The 22704-nt window shown below is 36.7% G+C and overlaps 1 protein-coding gene across 8 annotated transcripts in view; it reads left to right on the forward strand.

Annotated features, from left to right (window-relative positions):
• The window catches only part of VEZT (vezatin, adherens junctions transmembrane protein), a 74261-nt gene that overhangs the window by 10164 nt on the left and 41393 nt on the right, over positions 1-22704 (forward strand). For 5 of the 8 annotated variants that reach the window (XM_059186547.1, XM_059186549.1, XM_059186550.1 and 2 more), the window contains exons 2-3: positions 17551-17685; positions 20940-21026. In XM_059186547.1, the coding sequence (XP_059042530.1) occupies positions 17551-17685; positions 20940-21026 (222 nt within the window). Of the gene's footprint in view, positions 1-17544; positions 17686-20328; positions 20403-20939; positions 21027-22195; positions 22300-22704 lie in introns of those variants that run through there. The other 3 variants (XM_059186552.1, XM_059186551.1, XM_059186554.1) reach the window with 3 other exon arrangements.

A 22704-nucleotide genomic window follows, 5' to 3' on the forward strand; every position in this document is an offset into this window, starting at 1 on the left:
TAGATTTTCCCAGGAAATTGCTGTTCTATATGTGATAATTACATTTAGACCTATAGCTTTAAATTATATTCAAAGATAAAAGAATCAAAATATTTTTAATTGCTAATAATCATTTCCAGGCTAATATTCTCCATCAAATGCCCTTAATTACAGACATCTTTTCCTTAAAGATTTTGTTTTGAATAAAAGATCTTTTAGAGATTCCTTTGACATGGCAGAAACTTATAAAAATATTTAACATTATAGTACTTTCTCTTCTGAAGAAATAAAAAATGGATACAAATTTTAAAGAAAAGTTACCCATAAGTAATTTGATGAATTCTTTTAACAAGGGAATGGAAACAAAGGCTTCTAGGTAAGTACAGGTTTATTATAAGTTGAGGTGTTCATTAACTAAGTCACTTTTCCATTATACAATTTCATGTCTTTGTGCCAGTGCCTCCTGCCTCCTACCGCCTTCTATTAGTAGCTAACTGCCTTTTCCTATTGCTTCTTGTGTTTAATATAGAGTTGCAGAGATCAGATGACGTCTGTACTGACGTCATACTATTAGGTATGGCTTTGATGTAGTACTGATATTTTAAGTAATGAAACTGTGTAATAGTTGACTAGATCAACTATTGATCAACTATTGTGTAATAGTTGACTAGATCAACTTTTGATATAGGAAAGAACACAGGATCATTCTAGTCATTTGCTAAACTAACAGTTCAAAACCTTTTAAATCAGGCCTTATGCTGGGCACCTTTTCCACACAAATGACACATGAATATATTCTTATTATAAAAAAGTCAAATAATACAGGGAAAGCATTAGCTGACCCTTAATCCTCCTTTTCTTCCCCTGTTCCTCTTATCTTCCCAGAAGTAATCACTGATCACTGTAACCAGTTCTTTTCCAGATCATTTAGAGTGTGATTTATTCATATATATATATGCAAATATATGCATAATACCATAGGAATGTATCCTTTGACTTTTTAATAATGTAAGTGGGGTTCTTCAATGGCTATAGTAGTCAGTATTCTTATATGTACATTTAAGCATTCTTTTATAATTATATCCATAAAATAGATAGCTAGTAGAATTGCTCAGTCAATGGATATATTTATATTTTTATAGATATACTCCCACTTATAGTGTACGAAGTATCTTTTTCCTCATACCCTTGCCAACACTAAACATGATCAAATTTAACTGTTGCCAACTACCAGATTAAAATTATATATTTGTTTGAATTTGTACTTCTTCTATCAAGGATAAAGTCTAATATGTTTTTGTTTGTATTATTCCATTTGTATTTTTTTTTCTTTGAACTGCCTTTTTCTATCCTTTGCCCATATTTTCAGTTTTTACTATTTTTTTATTGGATTATACAGTCTTAGTGTAAATTAAAGGAATCAGTATTGCCATATGTTGACCATATTTTCTTTCTAGTGTCGTAAGAGAGGTTTTTTTTTTTAAGATTTTATTTATTTGTTTATTTATTTGACAGAGAGAGGGAGATTACAAGTAGGCAGAGAGACAAACAGAGAGAGAGAGGGAAGCAGGCCCCCTTCCGAGCAGAGAGCCTGATGCAGGGCTTGATCCCAGGACCCTGAGATCATGACCTGAGCCGAAGGCAGAGGCTTAACCCACTGAGCCACCCAGGTGCCTCATAAGAGTTGTTTTAAAAACCCAGTGAGCTGGGGCACCTGGATGGCTCAGTGGGTTAAAGCCGCTGCCTTCGGCTCAGTTCATGACTCCCAGAGTTCTGGGATCGAGCCCCCATATCAGGTTCTTCGCTCGGCGGGGAGCCTGCTTCCTTCTGTCTCTCTGCCTACTTGTGATCTCTGTCTGTCAAATAAATAAATAAAATCCTTAAACAACAACAAAAAAACCTAGTGAGCTGGACTTGAAAGTAATTTGTAAGAATCAAATAGTATTGTTTTTATAGTCCAAAATTCTTTGCAGCCAGTATTAAGGTTGTGTAATCTGAGGTAAATACATATGAATTATAGCTCATCTGAAGAGGAGAGATTGAAAATAAATATTACCAGGAGAGTTATGATGTATTGAATTTTCTAACTTCATCTGTTAGATAATTTTAAAATTAACAAGTCCAGTTTCTGGTCCAAAAAAAAAAAAAACTATGCAAAGTACTATATTCAACTGAGTTAATGAATTAATTCTACATTGTTTATAGTGAATAAATTACAGCTTTGGCTCTATTGGTGACTTGTATTTTCAAATCCTGGCTCTATCATTTACTCTTTCTGTGACCTTGGCCAAGTTACTTGGTCTCTATATGTCTTATTTTCCTCTTATCTTAAATGAGCTCTGCCTCATAAAGTTATTACAAAGACGAAATGAGTTAGTAACATACAAATGCTTAGAAATGTGCCTGGCACAATATAGATACTCAGTAAATGGTGCTGCGTTGTTGTTGCTGTTTGGGGAGAAATTAGTAGAGAGAGAATCAACCAAACAGATGTGAACTGATGCTGACCATTCTCTTGTGAGAAAAAAGTGCATCTCAGTATTATCAAACAGAATTAGCCACTTAGTACTGACATCTCCAGACCAGAGGTAAACACTGCTGTAACCTAAGAAATGGGCTGATAGAGCAGGTCAAGGACAATTTCCAGACTCCCACTACTTATGGACCCCAAAGCCTGTGGAAAACTGCAGCGCTGGAATACTTGCTTAATTGTGTTTGTGTGATCTTGATCATATCGACTCTGTCACCCTTCGTGACTGGATTTGTAAATTGGTACCCTGTTACCTGTTGATTATTTTTCTTTGCCTTTATACTTGAAATTTTTCCTTTGGTTTCTGCCTGAATTATTCCCAATTGTTACTTTATTAACCCTTGGCTAATAAAGACAGAACTCTCTTAAGGATGAGTAAACAGAAAAATCATGGAGCCCGGAGATCATAAGAACAATTCTATGACGATTTGGAGTTGCCACTCTCCAAGATATATTCACAGAAGGGGGGGGGAAATCCACATATGTGTTTCCAGATTCAAGTGACCATAGTTCTATGAAACCGAAGTCCACCAGTGAAAGGGGAATAATTTGAGATGAGGACAACCTGAAGAGAGGGAAAAAAATATGACTGAATTAATAATTATACCATGCAGGACCAGCATTTTGAACTTTATAGAATATAAAATCTGGTATGGCAGTCATTTCATGATCTTTTGGCTTTCCATACTTGAATATTAAAACAAGTATTTTTTTTTTAAAGATTTTATTTATTTATTTGACAGAGAGAGAGATGACAAGCAGGCATAGAGGCAGGCAGAGGGGGGGGGGGAAGCAGGATCCCTGCTGAGCAGAGAGCCCGATGGGGGGCTCGATCCCAAGACCCTGAGATCATGACCTGAGCGGAAGGCAGCGGCTTAACCCACTGAGCCACCCAGGCGCCCCTAAAACAAGTATTTTAAAACAATAAGGGGCACCTGGCTGGCTCAGTTGGTAGAGCATGCAACTCTTGATTTCAGGGTCATGAGTTCAAGCCCCACACTGGGCATGGAGGTTAATTTTTTTTTTTTAAGATTTTATTTATTTATTAGACAGAGATCACAAGTAGGCAGAGAAGCAGGCAGAGAGACAGAGGAAGGGAAGCAGGCTCACTGCCGAGCAGAGAGCCCGATGTGGGGCTTGATCCCAGGACCCTGAGACCATGATCTGAGCCATAGGCAGAGGCCCAACCCACCGAGCCACCCAGGCGCCCCGGAGCTTAATTTTAAAAAGGAAAAAAAAAAGAGACAAACAAGAAAAGACTTGGTTCTTCCTTCTAAATACCCTTTTTTTTCAAAGAGAATTTTGTGTTATTATTTTTTTTTTAAGATTTTATTTATTTATTTGACAGAGAGAGATCACAAGTAGGCATAGAGGCAGGCAGAGAGAGAGAGGGGGAAGCAGGCTCCCTGCTGAGCAGAGAGCCCGATGCGGGACTCGATCCCAGGACCCTGAGATCATGACCTGAGCCGAAGGCAGCGGCTTAACCCACTGAGCCACCCAGGCTCCCCGAGAATTTTGTGTTATTAAGGGTGTAGGCTTTGGCCTCAACATCAGCTACCTTTACATTCTTGCTGGGTGATCTTAGACAAGTTATTTAATTTCCGTATGCCCTAATTTCCTTCTAAAATTGGAGGAGTAGTAATAATTTGTCTTTAGAAGTTTGCTGTTAGGAGTAAATAAGGTATTATAAAACATCCTTAAGGCCTGCCATATAAGCAACCCGAGAAATGTTAACTGTCTTTACTCTTACTCTTACTATTTTCCAGATTTGGCTATATGCTTTTTTAAAATATTGGCCTCTCTGAGGGCCCTCTTATCTTCTCTGTATTATCTCTAGCTCATCTTATCATCTCTTTATGATTCTATACCTGTACATTACCCTGTGGGTTTGCCACCATATCTATTCGCTAAAAGCTCAGATCTGTGCATTCAAACGAGGGCAATTTCCTGATCTCCAGACGTTTTAGGTCTAAGTTATTCATGTTTGAGTGTATCACAGTCTCTCTCTTCAGAATTTTGTTCTGCCGCTATTTTATATTTAAGTAAATAGCATCACCTAATTGTCCAAACCAGAAATCTAGGTAGGAGTCATCTTGGCCTCCTCCCTTGCCAGCCACTTTCAAGCATAAATGGGTACTAACCAAATTTGGAGAGCAGGTATTCACAAACTAATGAATGTTGGTTATGTTTTGGGAGAGGGAGTAGAGGTGAAGGGTAGGATGAAGGTACTTTTTATATCTTTTTTGTTTTTTGAATTTTTATTTAAAAATAGCAAAACACTAAAAAAGAAAAGCTGCAAGTTTAGGCAGTTGAACTTAATTTCCTTTTATAGCTAAGAAAAAAAAGTTTATAACTTTTTCTTGACTATTCCCAGTGAGAAGTTAATGACAGAAAATTCCTGTAATTTAGTACCAGACGTATAGTAGGTACTCTATTTGATTAAAGATAAGCGAGCAAGTGATGATTGCCATGTGTTTCCCCTTTTCTAGCTAAGTGATTTTTCCAGTGGAATGCTGTTTGCACTCAGTCAATGGCACCTAGAAGATAGAGCAGATAGTTGGTAAGAAACCAGAATCAGAATTTGACCAATAGTTAGTGTAGACCACAAAGTGCTTTTCTAAGAGGGCACAGCTCTGCAAACCACTCGTTCTGGGAAAGAGAAGGAGAGAGTCCATATGGTGCAACAGAGGTAGTGTGAAAAGAGCATCTATGGTTCTGTGGGCTGATCCTTAACCTGATGAAGGTGCTTGTTGTGAGCCTATAGCACTGACAGGGATGTGCCTGTAACCAAAGGAAATCACTTTTGATGGCTGGTTTAAAAAAAAAAATTTTTTTTTTAAGGTTTTATTTATTTATATGACAGAGAGATCACAAGTAGGCAGAGAGGCAGGCAGAGAGAGGGCAGGGAAGCAGGCTCCCCGCTGAGCAGAAAGCCTGATGCAGGGCTCAATCCCAGGACCCTGAGATCATAACCTGAGCCGAAGGCAGCGGCTTAACCCACTGAGCCACCCAGGCACACCTGGTTAAAATTTTAATGTATAAATTTGGATGCAGTTATTTTTTTTTTTTTTTTTTTTAAAGATTTTATTTATTTATTTGACAGAGAGAGATCACAAAGCAGGCAGAGAGGCAGGCAGAGAGGAGGAAGCAGGCTCCCTGCTGAGCAGAGAGCCCGATGCGGGCCTCGATCCCAGGACCCTGAGATCATGACCTGAGCCGAAGGCAGCGGCTTAACCCACTGAGCCACCCAGGCGCCCTGGATGCAGTTATTTTTGAAGATAACTCATTTCACTCTTAGAATGCCTATTGAGGTTTAGATTACAAGTCATGGAAAAATAGCTAATTTCCCATTTTGGTTTTTGCCTTTTTAATCTATCATTCCCAGAATAAAAATTAAGGAAAAGAGCTGCTGGGCTACTTATTTCTTGTGAAATTTTTCAGTCTGATTCCTTATGCTCTAAAACAAGGTTTTTCAACTTCAGCACTATTGACAGTTTGAGCTGACAAAGAGTGGGGTTTCTCCTGTGCATTGTACGATGTTACATAAGCATCCCTAACCTCTGCCCACTCTTTGCCAGTACCATTCCTCCCCTCCTCAGTTATAACAACCAAAAATGTCTTAAGACCTTGAAGTTGGAGGATGGGGGCAAAATCTACTTTGAGGACTTCTGCTCTGTAGGAACATACTGTTTGGTTGTGGTTTTGGTTTTTTGTTTTTTGTTTTTAACTGTCTTAATGCTGTTTTTAAAACATGGTCCAAAAGTCACATAATTGAGACTTGCTTATTCCCCAAAATTTTCATTAGTCAGTGGAAAGTGAATATGAATGATTGACATTGAAAGGTAATTATTCATTTATTTGTATCTCCACTGAGACTGGTAACTTGAAATCTTATTGCTAGAGGATATCTTTGACATTTGTTATACTTGGTGGTAGTATTGAGTGACCTGGTCATTGTTGCAGAAAATTTGCCAGTGCAAATATTTGCCCAATAGTATATGAACACTTTTTACACATAGAGTATTATGTGCATGTGTTATAGTATGTTAGTTGGTGCTGGTGTGGTTTCATTTAAAGATATAACTAAATTAATATTTGCTTTTTGTTATATTCTCTTTCAGTAGATATTAGAAGCTCTACTACCATTATATGGAAATTTGAAAAGACACAGATGTTCTGTTCTAAAATTTAATAAGCTTATCTTTTCCCCACATTAAAAGAGAAAGTTGAATTTTCTTAATTTTACATTTTTTTGCATGTTACTTTCTTAAATCATTTATACCAGATTCTAGGAAAACTTGACATCTGATTATTTATTTATTTATCTATTTGTTTAAATTCAAGTAAGTTAACATATAGTGTTGTATTGGTTTCAGGAGTAAAATTTAGTGATTAATCACTTACCTATAACATGCAGTGCTCATCACAAGTGCCTTCCTTAATGCCCATGATGAATTTAGCCCATCCTCCTACCCACGACACCACCAACAAACCTTCCCTTTGTTTTCTGTAATTAAAAGTGACTAATGGTTTCCCTCCCTCTGTTTTTTCTTACTTTATTTCTCCTTCCCTTCCCCCATGTTCGTTTACCTGTTTTATTTCTTAAATTCCACATATGAGTGAAGTCATAGGATATTTGTCCTTCTCTGACTGACCAATTTTCCTTAGCATAATACCTTCTAGTTCTATCCTTGTCACTGCAAATGACAAGATTTCATTCTTTTTGATGGCCAAGTAATATTCCATTGTATGTATATACCATATTTTGTTTATTCGTTTATCAGCCAATGGATAGTTGGGCTCTTTCCGTAATTTGGCTGTTGTTGATAGCACTGCTATAAACACTGGTGTGCAAGTGCTCCTTTGGATGAGCATTTTTGTATCCTTTGGATAAATACCTAGTAGTACGATTGCTGTGTCATAGGGTAGTTCTGTTTTTAACTTTTTGAGGAATCTCCATGCTGTTTTCCAGAGTGGCTGCACCAGCTTGCATTCCCACCAGCAGTGCAAAAGGGTTCCCCTTCCTCTGCATCCTCACTAATACCTGTTGTTTCCTGAGTTGTTAATTTAAGCCATTCTGGCCAGTATGAGATAGTATCTCATTATGGTTTTGATTTGTATTTCCCTGATGTTGAGTCATGTTCCTTTTTTTTTTTTTTTTTTTTCAATCTGTCTGTTAGTCGTTTGTATGTCTTCTCTAGAGAAATGTCTGTTCATGTCTTCTGCCCATTTCTTAACTGGACTATGTATTTCTTAGATGTAGAGTTTGATTAATTCTTTATAGATTCTAGATACTCCCTTTGTCCACTAGGTCATTTGCAAATATCTTCTCCCATTCTGTTGATTGCCTTTTAGTTTTGTTAATTGTTTCCTTTACTGTTTTCTTCACTGTGCAGAAGCTTTTTATCTTGATGAGGTCCTGATAGTTCATTTTTGCTTTTTCCCTTGCCTCCAGAGACGTATCAAGTAAGAAGTCGCTGTGGCCAAGGTCACAGAGGTTGCTGCCTATTTTCTCCCCTAGGATTTTATGGTTTCCTGTCTTACATTTAAGTCTTTCATTCATTTTGAGTTTATTTTTGTGTATGGGGTAAGAAAGTGGTCCAGTTTCATTTTTCTGCATTTCGCTGTCCAGTGTTCCCAATACCATTTGTTGAAGAGGCTTTTTTTACCCCTCATTCGATATTCTTTCCTCCATTATTGAAGATTAGTTGACCATATAGTGTGGGTCCATTTCTGGGTTCTGTATTCTGTTCCATTGATCTGTGTGTCTGTTTTTGTGTCAGTACCATACTGTATCAATGATTACAGCTTTGTAATAGAGCTTGAAGCCTAAGATTATGATGCCTCCTGCTTTGCTTTTCTTTTTCAACATTACTTTGGCTCTTTGGGATCTTTTCCAGTTCCATACAAATTTTAGGATTATTTGTTCTAGTTCTGTGAGAAATGCTAGTGTTATTTTGATCAAGTTTGCATTGAATGCGTAGATTGCTTTGGGTAGTATAGAGATTTAACAATATTTGTTCTTCCAATCTATGAGCATGGAATGTTTTTCTATTTCTTTGTGCTTCAATTTCTTTCAATGCTCTATAGTTTTCAGCATACAGATCTTTTAACTGGCATCTGACTTTTTAAAACTAACAATGGACTTTTAAAATTATACATAAAAAGAAAGAATAATACAGTGAAAGTTCCGTATACCCAGCTTCAGCTTGAGCAGGTGTTAACTTTTTGCCAAACTGATCTGTTCCTCTTCCACCCCTACCTTTTTTCTTGGACTCTTTCAAAGAAGATCCCAGACATTACCTAATTTCACCTGTAAGTACTTCCTTATACATCTCTAACAGATCAGTATGTTCTCTTTTTTAAAAAATGCTAACTCCCATATAATTATTTAATAAAATTAGTAATAATTCCCTAATACTTTACCAGCTAGACCCTAAGATCTGACCTTCACTACTCCCCTGCTTCTACCTACTGACTTTTGTCCCACATTATTCCTTAACTTCTTCTTTCAAGCTTATCTTTTAGGTCAGGCAAAAGAACTGAAGGGCGTAACATCCCACGATATAAACTGAAACTACCCCTCAAGCAGTATGGACTGCCTGGACAAACAATTCTGTACAGCCCAGATCACCCAGACTGGTTTCAGTTTAACTCTCAGCTTGCACCTACACAGTTGGACCATGTGTGGAGTGATGAACAATTACCGTTACCTCATTCTAATACTAAAACTTCCATCCAAGAAGGAGCACAAGCCTCATTTATAGAACATAAGATATATAAGGGCATGTTTCCTTTTTTTTTTTTCTTCAAGATTTTATTTATTTATTTCCCAGAGAGAGAGCACATGCAGGGGAGTGGCAGGGAGAGGGAAAATCAAGCTTCCCGCCGAGCAGGGAGCCCCATGTGGTGTTGATCCCAGGACTCTGGGATCACGACTCAAGCTGAAGGCAGATGCTTAACTGACTGAGTCCCCCAGGTATCCCTATAGTCATGTTTCCTTAAGACACATGCCCTGGCTTATGCCTGTCTTTAGTGGTGACAAGGCACCCCTATCTAAATATTCATTCTAATCCTAAATAAAAGAAACCAGTTCTCCCTTGTTCGGGGCTTCAGGCTTTGGAAGCTATTCCCCATGATCTCCTCATTTTCTGCAAATAAAGTTTCCTTTGTGTGACAACTCACCTGGTGTAATTCCTGTCTGTGACTCACCAAGGAACAAACTCACATTAGTTCAGTTATAGTATCACCTAATAGCTAGTCTGCATTTGGATTTTGAGTATCTTAAGAAATATCTTCTTGGGTTGCCTTGGTGGCTCAGTGGGTTAAAGCTTCTGCCTTCAGCTCAGGTCATGATTCCAGGGTCGTGGGATGGAGCCCCCCCATCAGGTTCTCTGCTCGGCGGGGAGCCTGCTTCCTCCTCTCTCTCTGCCTACCTCTCTGCTTAGTTGGGATCTCTCTGTCAAATAAATAAATTTTTAAAATTTTTTTTTAAAATTTCTTCTTATAATTGTTCAAACCAGGATCTAAACAAAACTCATATATCACATTTGAGTGATATGTCCCTTTAGTCTTAAGCAGTTTTCTCCACTTCCTCCACCTTTAATATATCACTTATTTGTTGAAGAAACTGGGTAATTTGCTATGTAGAATTTCTGTATTTTGGCATTTACTAGTTGCATAAGATAACATAGCATTTGATTTAGCACAAACTATAATATATTATTATAATATAGCATATCACTTTTATTGATATGTAATATAATATATTATAACATAATAATATAATATAGCATATCACTTTTTTTATCTTGTTTGTGAGAGAACATTGTGAGTTTTGTTTTAGCACTTGAACAAATTTAAGAAACCCGTAGCACCCTTATTTTGTACTTAAGGAAGCTGGGACCAAGAGAGAATTTTCCAGAAACATAGCAGAAGACTCAATATTTTCCTTGGTAGTTGAAAGCAATGGTCCTATCAGAAGTATCATATGATGAAACATTAGTGAAGAATTTACCTGTTTTGTTTCGTTTTCTTCCCTGTGCCTAGATATTGCTTGGCATATAGAAGATGTTCAATCAGTATTTATTATTGAATGAGTTGCTTAATTCAGTCATGTTGTCATGTTGCCTGTTTCCTCTCCAGCCTAGAACCTGGAAGGTTACAACTTATTTTCTCTGTAATGTTTAAAGCAGTTTACAAGAGGGCCACCAGAGTGGCTTAGTCGGTTAAGTGTCTCTCTCTCTCTCTTTTTTTTTAAGATTTTACTTATTTATTTGCGAGAGAGAGAGAGAGAGAGAGAGCGCGCATGTGTGGAGAAAGGTCATCGGGAGAAGCAGACTCCCTGCTGAGCAGAGAGCCCAGTGTGGGGCTGTATTCCGGGACTCCAGGATCATGACCTGGGCGGAAGGCAGTTGCTTAACCTGAGACACCCAGGCACCCCAAGATTCTGACTCTTGATTTTGCTCAGGTCGTGATCTCAGGGTTGTGGATCGAGCCCCATGACAGGCTCTGTGCTGACATGAAGTGTGGAGCCTGCTTAAGAATCTCTCTCTCCCGTTGCCCCTGTCCCACGCATGTGCACGCTCTTTCTCTAAAAAGAAAAAAATAAATAAGTCCGTTTAGAAGAGAGAACAATGATGAAAGTATTTTACCCATCACCTCAATGTTGGCACCAGTTTATCTTCCTTTTTAAATGCAGACCAGCAATATGTTACTGGCAAACCAGCAATATGGTACCGGCACTTCTATAGAAAGTACCACAAATCATGTAGAAAGCAAACAATGAATTAAATGAGTGTTTCAAGCTTGATATATATCTTTCGGTGTGGGATCTGTTATCTTCAATGGGTGGGTGGGTGTGAGGTGCTGGTAGTCCCTGACTTAAATGAGTCATTTTCTTGAAGTGCTTATTCAGCAAAAACGTTGGGGTTTCCTGTCTGTTTTTGTTTATTTTTCTTACAAAAGTATGTTTCAGCCATCAGAAAAATCTCAGCACAACCAGAGACTCTTGGCTGTCTTTCACTTAGCAAAATTCTTTCTGGTGCTATGATGTGTGTTTTCTGTCAGCTAAAATTTACAGGAATAGTGAACCACAAGGATTTCCTGAGGAGAAGCTCCCACATGCTGTGTCTGAGGTTTCTCATATTTCTTTTGGCAACAGTAACATTCTCCAATACAACAAAATTATAGTTTGAGTCCAGTGCTAATAATTTCTCTTCAAGAAAACAACTTAACTGAAACATTTGTGGTTCTGTTTTGCTTGAACTCAGGAAAAAAGTTATAATAGAAAATTACCTATTATCACCTACTCTGCCTTACCCTTCACAAAAAAAGCCCTTTCTGAGGCTGCCATCAACCTATAATAAACACTATATGAAACATAGAAATTTCAGTGTATTTGTTCATAAGCCTAAATAGCCCCAGACCTGTAAATATAGTGGTTAGGGCTGTTGCAATGGGCGATCACATTTTAATATTAACACATTTGCCTTTTCACTCTCATTTGTCTATAGAATATGAAAAGCTCATCAGTATGGTTTTATATTCCATACTTAATTAACTTTTTCAAAACTATCACTTGTCGAGTTTCGTTATAGCTATTCTTTGTTAATGCAGTTAGCAGGAAAGACTGTTAAAATACTCCCTTTCCAGGGGTGCCTAGGTGGCTCAGTGGGTTAAGCCTCTGCTTTCAGCTCAGGTCATGTTCCCAGGGTCCTGGGATTGAGCCCTGCATCGGGCTCTCTGCTCAGCAGGAAGTCTGCTTCTCTCTCTCTCTCTCTCTCTCTGTCTGTCTCTCTGCCTACTTGTGATCTTTGTCTGTCAAATAAGTAAATAAAATCTTAAGGAAAAAAAAAATTCCCTTTCCGGGGCACCTGGATGGCTCAGTCAGTTAAGCATTTGCCATCAACTCAAGTCATGATCTCAGGGTCCTGGGATCAAGCACCATGTTGGGCTCTCTGCTCAGCAGGGAGTCGCCTCTTCCTCTCTCTTTGATTCTCCTCCATTTGTGCTCTCTCCATCTCTGTATGTCTCAAATAAATAAATAAATAAATAAATAAATAAAATCTTTAAAAAACTAAAATACTCCCTTTCCAACCACATATCTTTGTTTTAGTAGGCTCCATGCTGGGCTTGAAGCCCAATGTGGGGCTTGAACTCACCACCCTGAGATCATAAGACCTGAGCTGGTATCGATTCAGATGCTTAACCAACTGAGCTACCAAGGCGCCCCCAACTACTTACCTGTTTAAGGCTTGATTTTCTTTCTTTCTTTCTTTCTTTCTCTCTTTCCTTTTTTTTTTTTTTTTTTAAGGTTTTACAGTGAGAGAAACAGAGAGAGCACACGCAAGGGGAGGAGCAGGCAGGCAGAGGGAGAGAGAGAAGCAGGTCCCTGCTGAGCAAGGAGCCGGATATGGGATTCCATCCCAGGACCCTGCAATCATGACCTGAGTCCAAGGCAGACCCTTAACCAACTGAGCCACCCACGTGCCCCAAAGCTTGATATTCTATATATACTTCACCCAGAACAATAAATTGCAATACATTGAATGAAGAAGCATAAAAGAATCCAGTTATCTCCTATTAAGCCAGATAATAAGGAGACTTGCAAAAAATGTAAAATAATCCACTTTGCTCAGTACTTTTTTTTCATTTTGGAAAAAAAAATTTTTTTCATTAAGTTTGTATTATTACATTAGTATTATAATGAGTTTATTATTATTTTAAGTAAATTAATATTTTAAAAATTTTTAGTTTTAATTTCTAATATAATTTAGACATCCACAAAAACTCTTTTTAGGCTCTCAATAATTTTTATAACCTTAAACAGTGTTTTAGACCCATAAAAATCCGTGAAACACTAGTCATGATGTGGTTTTCTAAGATCTGTTAAATAGTACATAGGTTATTTGGTAGTTCCAGAGAAAAAGTGATAGTAATCTTAACCCCCAAACATTTTTTTTTTTAAGTAATAATAATTTTACCAAAAATCCCTTTGCACTCTTAAAAATCACTCATGTGCTACGAGGTCTATTTTGATCAGTTCATCTTGGCCAAGGTTCAGTTCATTAAGCAAAGAATCTTTGTTTTTCATTGGTTTGTTAGCATTGGTTAAATTTTACAGTTTATTTTGGCTCAAAAGTGATTGGAGCATAGAAATGAAACAGTAAAATAAATGCTACAACTCAGGATACTATCATAAACAATGACTAAGAGCTTTAGAGTTCATACAGTCTGAGTTTATATGTGTTAGAAAGTGGTTTGATTTGTAGAAGCAGTCTAAAAGAGAAAGTTCAAATATGAAATATGATGGTGACTGGAATTACATTCTGTCAGACCTGCAATGCCTTCATCCCTAGTCTCCGAAGTTTTCTACTCTGAAATTTTTCAAATACTTAGTTACATAAAGCCATGAAACAAAGCACAGTGATAGCCTTGGCAAGCCAGAATTTCCCAGAACTGTAAAACAGTTTTTTCTAGGGAGAAAATGTTAAATTCTATCACTAAAGATGGGGAAGAAACCAGAACTACTAAAGCATCATTCATAGTTGTGTCGCTCAAAGAGATGGGTGTCACACCTTTGACAAGATTATCGTGAAACCAACCAAAAAGTTAATGAAAAGTTTAACATTTGTAGAAAAAGCAGAATAAGGTACTGAAGAAATTACTGTATCAGATGACACCATTGGACATTATTGGTATTATTCAAGGTAAATAATTAATGCTGCTGTTTTCTGCAAAATGTGAAGTAGCAGGTGTTCCAGCTTATGGTGTTCCCAACTGAGTAATGCTCTTAGTTGATGTGCAGAACATATACGGAGAACAAAGTATTCATTGTTTCTCTTCTGTTTAATCACGTTTAGAAGTATGTACAGATAATCCATTTTGTTATTTTGTGAGCTGTGACATAAACTGGAAAAGGAAGGGACTTTGGGGTCAGTGTTGACACAGCATCAGCCAAGTGTGTAGTAAGTAAGGTACTAGAATTTGAATGAAAAGTTTAACTCCATCCCCACCCGCCAAGCCTCTTGTCAGAGAACAGGTAGCAATTAAGAATATGCCTCAATATAGCGACTAAGTCTTTAATTAGAACAGGAGTCGGGATGCCTGGGTGGCTCAGTGGGTTAAAGCCTCTGCCTTCAGCTCAGATCATGGTCCCAGGGTCCTGGGATCGAGCCCGGCATCAGGCTCTCTGCTCGGCAGGGACCCTGCTTCCCTCTCTCTGTCTCTCTGCCTACTTGTGATCTCTGTCTGTCAAATAAATTAATAAACTCTTCAAAAAAATAAAAAAGAAAAAAGAACAGGAGTCAGCAAACTAGCTGTTGGGCCAGGTTTGTCCTCTGTTCCCCACCTGTTTTTCTGTGACTGGTGAACAAAGAGTGGACTTTACATTTCTAAATGGTTGGGGAAAATATCAAAAGAATGGTGCTTTGTGACACATAGAAATTATAAGAAGTTCAGGATTTCCATAAATAAAGTTTTATTGGAGCATAACCACACTCACTGGTTTATGTATTATTGTGGCTGCTTTTGCACTACAGCAGCAGGATTGATTAGTTAAGATAGAGACCATATGGCCTGCAAAGTGTGAAATATTTACTGCCTGGCCTTTTACAGAAAAACGTTGACAACCCTGGACTTAGAGTAACTCCACTTTGATCCATCTTATTTATTGTTTTTCCCCATGGGAGTTCACTTGACGAAAGGGTTCTACGGCCTTAAAAACAAGCTTTGTTGGGTTTTTTTAAGTATGTAAACTTTCCAAAAGGTCACCCCAACCGAACAAGCATTCTTGTTCTTTTGCCACTCTGGGGACAGTGCAGGGTGGAGTTCACAATTCATTTTGAAAATCCTTGAGTAATTCAAGGCAATATTTGAAGATATACTATGGGTGATACGAAGATTAACCATTTGTGCCAGCAGAGATTTAAGTCTGGTAGAGAGATAAACGCACTTCTCCTTTTGTTATAATTTTTTGCATATTTTTCTCAAAGGAACATTAAACATAGCTTTAGAAGGAGGCATTTTTTTTTCAATTTTGAAAGTTTTTTAAAATTATTTTTATTATTATATAATGTATTATTTGCCCCAGAGGTATAGGTCTGTGAATCATCAGGCTTACACATTTCACAAAAGGAGGCATTTTATGTATCTTTTATTCTCTCAAGTTGATACCCAGCAAATTGCTACCAGTATAAGCAAATTCCCACTGCTTCTCATTTTCCCAAACTCAGGGACATAATCCCTTAAAAACATTGGTCTCATTTAACTGCCTTTTCTCTCTGTAGCATCCAAAACAATCTTGCAATTAATGATTTACTTGATGTTTCTATACTAAACTATAAGGAAGTTTCCCTGGTGTCTTCCTCTCTAGACACAGGAGGGACTGTGTTATTTTAGATAGTATAGTATATAATATTTCAGAGTATTGACTTTGGAGTCAGACCTATCCTGCATTCTGTATCTGAGTGAATCTGTTTCCTCTTCTACGAAATGGGAATTAACAATGATTATAACAATTATAACAATGATCATAATACTTTTTTAGGGTTTGTTGTGAACCTTAAGTGAAATGATGCATGGGTTGCCTGGGTGGCTCAGTAGGTTAAATTTCTGCCCTCTGCTTAGGTCATGATCCCAGGGTCCTGGGATTGAGTCCCGCACTGAGCTCCCTGCTCAGTGGAGAGCCTGCCTCTCCCTCTCCCTTGCTGCTCCCCTGCTTGTGCTCTCTCTGTCTCTCTGTCTCTCTCTGTCAAATAAATAAATAAAATCTTAGAAAAAAAAAACAACAACAACGATGCAAGTAGAGTGCTAGTTAAGTTTTTGCCACATGGTACTATGTTAGTTGTGTTGCTGTTTACTATAGTTTTGGTGGTGGTTGTTATTTTATCTCTACTACCTAACATAAGGTCTTTTTTAAAGTATTAAATATTTTTGTTGAATGGAATCAAGGTTTATTTTTAAAGAAGACTGAAAAAGTTAAAATTAAAGCTTACTGTTGATGCAGAAAATTGTCCCATAGGTTTTCGTTTAACAGTGATGCCTATGTATCTGACGAGGTTGGAGTTTTTTTTGTTTTGGGTGTTTTTGGTTTTTTTTTGTTTGTTGGTTGATTGGTTGTTTTTTTGGTTTTGGGGGGGTTTTTTCGGTCTGTTCCAAAACCTGTGCTGTTTCCACCTGGCTTGTATAAAGTTGAAGTGTAAATTGAGTGATTACTATGGGACAGGTATTTTTCTAAGTGCTTGTATATATTTAGTCCATATAAAAGCCCTACGAACTAGGTCTTATTTTTATTCCTATTTTAAGATGAGACAGCTGAAATACAGGATTATAAACTGTCATTGGATACTCAGCCAGTAAGATGCACAGTTGGGATTTGAACATATAGTCTAGCTCCAGAGTTTGTGTTCTTAACCACCATGTTCTAATGCTTTTATTACCCACAGAGTCTCTTGTTTGCCATAAGGTTGTATGTAAGATACAGCTTATTTTAGGTAAATTTCTTGAAGTTCTAAGTTTGTTTACAGTGCTAGGCATGTTGTAGATAATACATACGTGTGCTGATGAGTTAATGAATATGATGGCATGATAAAATTATAATTAGTGCAGTATAATTATTGCTTAATTCTTAGCTTCAAGTAATAACTGCTTTTCACCTTAGGCCCTCTTAGGAACTATCTATAGCCAGGCTTGCCTCTTTTGAAGCAATCTACTCTAATAGTACAAATATTTGGGCAAAGAAAGTGCTTAACAAATCTATTTATATTCCTAAATTCATTTTTTCTTGTTGGTACCCACTCAGAAAAATCTGTGTTTAGAGTTTTTCCTTTTTTGGGTCTCTCTGTTGAATTGTTTGTAGATTTTTTTTTTTTTTATTGTTAGTTGGCATTGTGACAAGTAATTCACTTTTTAAAAGATGAAGCTTTAAAGAATTCATGCATACTGGTCATGATAGTGAAGTTTGGTGTTGAGTTTGGCCTCCTAAACTTTTGAAGTAGTAACAAAATTGAAATTTGGTTAATTTTATATGTCTCTTTCAGAATTCTCCACTTTACCAGTACTTACAGGATCTGGGACATACAGACTTTGAAATATGTTCTTCTCTGTCACCAAAACTGGAAAAAGGCACAGTGACAGAGGGACAACAAAAGCCTCCTGCCAGAGCCCTGCCAAAAGTAAGAAAGCATGTTCATTCTCTATGATTAATCTTTTGCTCTTCACCTCACTGATTATTTAAACCCTTTATTCTTACCCTTGTAGGAAAAAAAAAAAACACACACACAACAAAAATCTTATAAGCACCTTCATGTCCTCTCCCACACTGGTTAAGACTTTATTTTTTATTTCATCAGTAGAACAGAACTGTTTAGATAAACATAAATCTTGCTGTTCTGTACTATCTCAGTAATTTCTATAATGAATAGAAATTAATATGATTGAGGATTAAAATATATTAATTCTTTAAATATTGAACTTGTTTGGAGGGAGCCAGAAAAATACATGCAAACCTTAATGAGAACTCAACCATTCTATATTTCTTGTATATTAATTAGAATTTTTTTCTTTATATATTGTTTTGAAAGAGAACACAAGTTATAAGAAAGCAAACTGATAACATATTTCATAAGCAATTTTAAGGATCTGTGATGGAGTGGGTATATTTACCTCAGTTTGTGACGCCCTTTATATATATGCAGTATCCTCTTATGCAATAAATATCTCAGTTGCTATACAACACTGTGAGGCTAAGATACTGGCAGAATATCCACTAATTAGGGTCTGCAAAATGCATTTACTAGATTTGTTTATGTTCTATTAGCCATATTTAATAAAATAAAATAAAAAATTCCAGTACATTTGAGTTTTAACAAAAGGAATTCTAATTTAATAGAAAAAATAAACCAGATTACCTCATTTCTTGAACATTCTAGTCTAATCAGTATTTTATTACAAGACATCATTATTTTTGGGAGGAAGCTTTTAAAATTTTCAATTAGTTGTTTACTCTGTGGTGATAGAGAGGGAAGGAGTTCTCTTTTCTCCTCTTCTTAGAAAAATCTCTATAATGTGAGGTAACCAAGCTGGGCCCATTTGCAAGAGTAGAATAAATACCAGAGAAATGTTTTTTTAACTGATACTTACAGGGTAGGAATTAGAGAATTAGAGCTTACGTGGATCAGAACAAGTTTGTTGTCCTCTGGACTTAAACTTTTTCTTCTCTGCTCCTTTCAAATGTGAATGTTCCTAGGGAGAGTTTTGAAAGCAAAACTGAAAGATATAGCTAATAGGTTATTTATAGATTAAAACTTGGATTTGAGATTACTTGGCAACCAAAGGGAAAGAATGGGCCAAGGGATAGTCTTAGGCAGGATATGGGCAATGGCTGTTTTTTGTTGTTCAAAGTTGAGTTTTACAGGTATTTAATCCTTTTCATTTATGATAGGTGTTTTTACATATAGAAGTGTTATTAATTTATAAATAAATAAAATGAGAGTTTAAGATTTACTAGTCCTCAGAAATTGAGAAATAGCTAGAGAATGTTTTTCGAAATTACCACATGTCTAGAAAGTTCCTTTGGTTTTCATAGTACACATTTCAATTGTATGAGCTATATTTTCTTAAAATGGAGTTTTTCTAAATCTGGGACAGCTAAATTTTAGAAAGATTTGTTGTATTATTTAGCTCCTTCTCCAGGGATATATTTTCATAATTGCCCCCGAAGTTTTGTTAAAGCAGTGAAGTACCAGTTATTTTCTTTGGAAAGCAAAGTTTTTATATAAGATCGTGATCAAACTGTTGTTAGCCTTAATCGCCCTTAACTTTTATTTATTTATTTTTTTTAACTTTTATTTTTCAATGTTATTGTGAAGTACTTATTGAGTACTTTTACTGGGGTTCTCGTCGTGAATATTCATTCTTTGTATATTTTTCTAGTTCGTTTTCCTGTGGTTATTCTTAAATGTTCCTTCCATAAAGTTTGAGCATAAGGCCTCTTCTCTGCTTGGTCTATTTTTCTGAGTGATCTCATCGACTTTTTTGCCGTCATTGGCCACTTATGTGTATTCTCTGTCTTCACTGAGTTTTGGACATTTGCTAAACATTTTCACCTGACCTGTGTCCCCAGGAAACTCAAGATTCATCTGAATAAAACAAATAAGATATTCCTTCCATGACTCCCACATTAATTTGGTCACTAAATGATATATCAAGTGAACTTATTTTGTCTCTAAAATCCAACCTTCTCATACCATCACTATTTTTTTGCTACCCTACTTGAGGCCTTTTTCATTATTTAGCTGGACTGTTAAATATCCTCCTAATCAGGCTTCTTGGCTACAGTCATTTCCTGCCAGTATTGCCTCTGCACTGTAGCCAGTTATTTTTCTTAAATGCTGATTTTTATTGTTTCATTTCCTTCTTAAAAGTCTTTGGTGGCTCCTCACAGCCTATAAGATAAAGTCTAAACTATTAGGGCATATAAGATCAAAGTCCTTTAAAACCTCTCTCAGTGGTCATTATCATCCCCTTCTTCCCTTGTGTCTCAGCATGTCCCAGACTATGCCACCATGCCACTGACATGCTTCCATGGCTGTCTCCTTTCTTCATCCTGTTCTTTTGCCCAGAATGTTCTTCCCTCCTTTGTTATATTCCTGCTTATCTGTTAGGGCATAGCTTCAGTGTTAGCACCTCTTGACCTCTTTTCCCACACTTCCCAGACTTTACATTGATTTGTAATTATTTATACCATCTCTTCTATGCTAAGTTCTTGAAAACAACAGTTACGTGTATTCATCATTGTTCCTATGACCCTTTTTCAGTACCCGGGATATAGTAACCACTCAATGAATGTAAACACCATTTACTAGCATGGAAATGGGCTATTAACATTAAGGTAATTTTGAATTTTTGGTTGATTCAGTAATATAACTTTTATTTCAGTATGAGATACTTTTTCTAAAATTGATTAAAATGTCTTTCTACCTTAGCATTGTGGAATGAAATGTACTTAGTATTTGAGAACTTGGAGCATCTTATGGTTTTCATTTTGAAGTACATACTATCATCATCTTGACATAGCTAATATAGAGTGTACCCAATAAATGGGCTACATCGGGATAACTTCTGAGTGCTCTTTCAAAAATTTGCTTTCAGGTCTCATTCAAAACTTAATTTTAAATTAATCTGAACCTATAGTTTGGGGACCCAAGAATATTTCTAACTAAAATCTCCAGGTACTTCTGATATGCAAGTAAATCTGGGAATTACTAAGGAGGATGAGACATATTGACAAAGGATATAACCTAGATGATTTTTTCCCCTCCCTTTTTCTAATAAAAATTCTGATTAATTAGAAATAAGTTATTTGGAGTTTTTCTGCTGTTTGGGTGTAGTTTAATAAATCCTATACAATGTTGTTCATCTCCTTCAGCAAGGCATCCTGTTAAAAGTGGCTGAAACCATCAAAAGTTGGATTTTCTATCAGTATAATAAGAAAGATGACTTACTTCACAAGCTGGTAAGTGTTTGCTCTACTTCTTTTTGTCAGTTTTCAGGGCTCCAGTTTACTGACAGAATCTATTGAATCACAATTTGTTTTGCCACTGTTTTGGGCAGTGATTAATACTAAATAGAAATTCTGGGCAGTTCTCTGAAAGAAAACTGCCTGCTTCAGGAAGTGTTAATGAAGTTTGTTGGTATCACCTAAAAAAAAAAAAAAAAAACCCAACAAATCCTTCAATAATTGTGGATATTTGAATTAGAATTTATTAGTAGTATTTCTTAGGACTCCCAGGAGGTTATTAGCCATTTAGAATAGAATATTCTGGTAGTTTTTGATACCTCTGTTAGGTTACCAATTTCCTGCTGTCTTCTTCCTCCGTTGACAAGTATTCCTCTCTCTATAGGAAGGAAATATATCCATTTTCATTAGGAGCAAAGTTTGGACAAAATCAAAGTGGTTCCCCCCTCCCCTAATTCATTTATCATTAATCTATCATTCTCTGGCAACTTCATATGTAAAATGTACTCCCAAGACTAATGATCACAGAATTTCCCAAAGACTTGGAATTGTGACCATTAAGAGTCTTTCTGATTCCTGTGAGGCTTGCTTTTTTTTCCCCGCCCTATTCTGTCTACAGTAATAAATCTGGTGTTTGACCTCTGACCCCCAAGAGGAAGTGCTTCAACTTTGTACATCCTAAGCAATGCAAAATCCAGGTAGTATAGCTAAAAAATTAAAGTTAGGAAGTTCTCATGGATCTCAGAAGGAGTAATCAAGTCACAAGTAAGCAGATTTCTGGATCCTCTGCTGGCCTATGACCTGAAGATGATGATTATCATTCTTGCAAATTACCATTTATAAAGAGATGTTTACAAAGTGCTTTCACATTTTGATTTGGTAATCCAAACACCATAAGGTTTAGTGCATTTTACCTATTGGAAAGCCTGAGATTCAGACAGTTCAGTTTGGTTTAAGAATACTTATGAAGTGAATTGTTAAAAAAATGTTCAACGAGAAAGTGATAGAGTTAGAATTTGAACTCAGGTCTCCTGTTTCAAAGCCTAGGCTCTCCATTGTTACATACTACCTCTCTAGCTTGAGTATTGTTTTGTGTTGACTGACTAAAATTACTTTTTTAGCAATCCAAATGGGCAAGTTCTCTGTTCAGGGTTTCATCTTTGTAGGTATGTTGAGAAGGTCAATGAAGTATCTTGTCATCTACGTAGAATATCATCTCTATCCAGGTGGAGCCATCCTCATTCTTCAGTGATACTAGGACTGTGGTAAGGTATATGGATCCGTATACATTTTTCTGTGGTTTAGTCGTGGTTGGCATAGTCCTGATCTTTTCATTCTTGGTCCTTTGTCACTGGCCACATGTTTCACTGTAAAGTACCAGTTTCTATATGCATCCTTGTACCAGTTTCTATATGCATCCTTTTTGTGCGTATATTATAGAGAACTGTAAGAAGTACATACCAAAGAAGTCATTTACTAGTAATGGAACAAGGAATTACCCTGTGGCTTCTGGAATGAGATGCTTGATTTTTCCCTTGACCACGACATATTTAAAATTTTGTTGGCTATACAGATACTCAACCAGTCCCTCTTGCCTTTTATAAAAATACGGCAGTTGCTTCATGATAGCTGAACCTTTGCCATTATTCCTTATTGAAGTAGTACTTCTTAAAGA

Source organism: Mustela lutreola, chromosome 8, assembly GCF_030435805.1.
Source record: "Mustela lutreola isolate mMusLut2 chromosome 8, mMusLut2.pri, whole genome shotgun sequence".
Classification (NCBI taxonomy): domain Eukaryota; kingdom Metazoa; phylum Chordata; class Mammalia; order Carnivora; family Mustelidae; genus Mustela; species Mustela lutreola.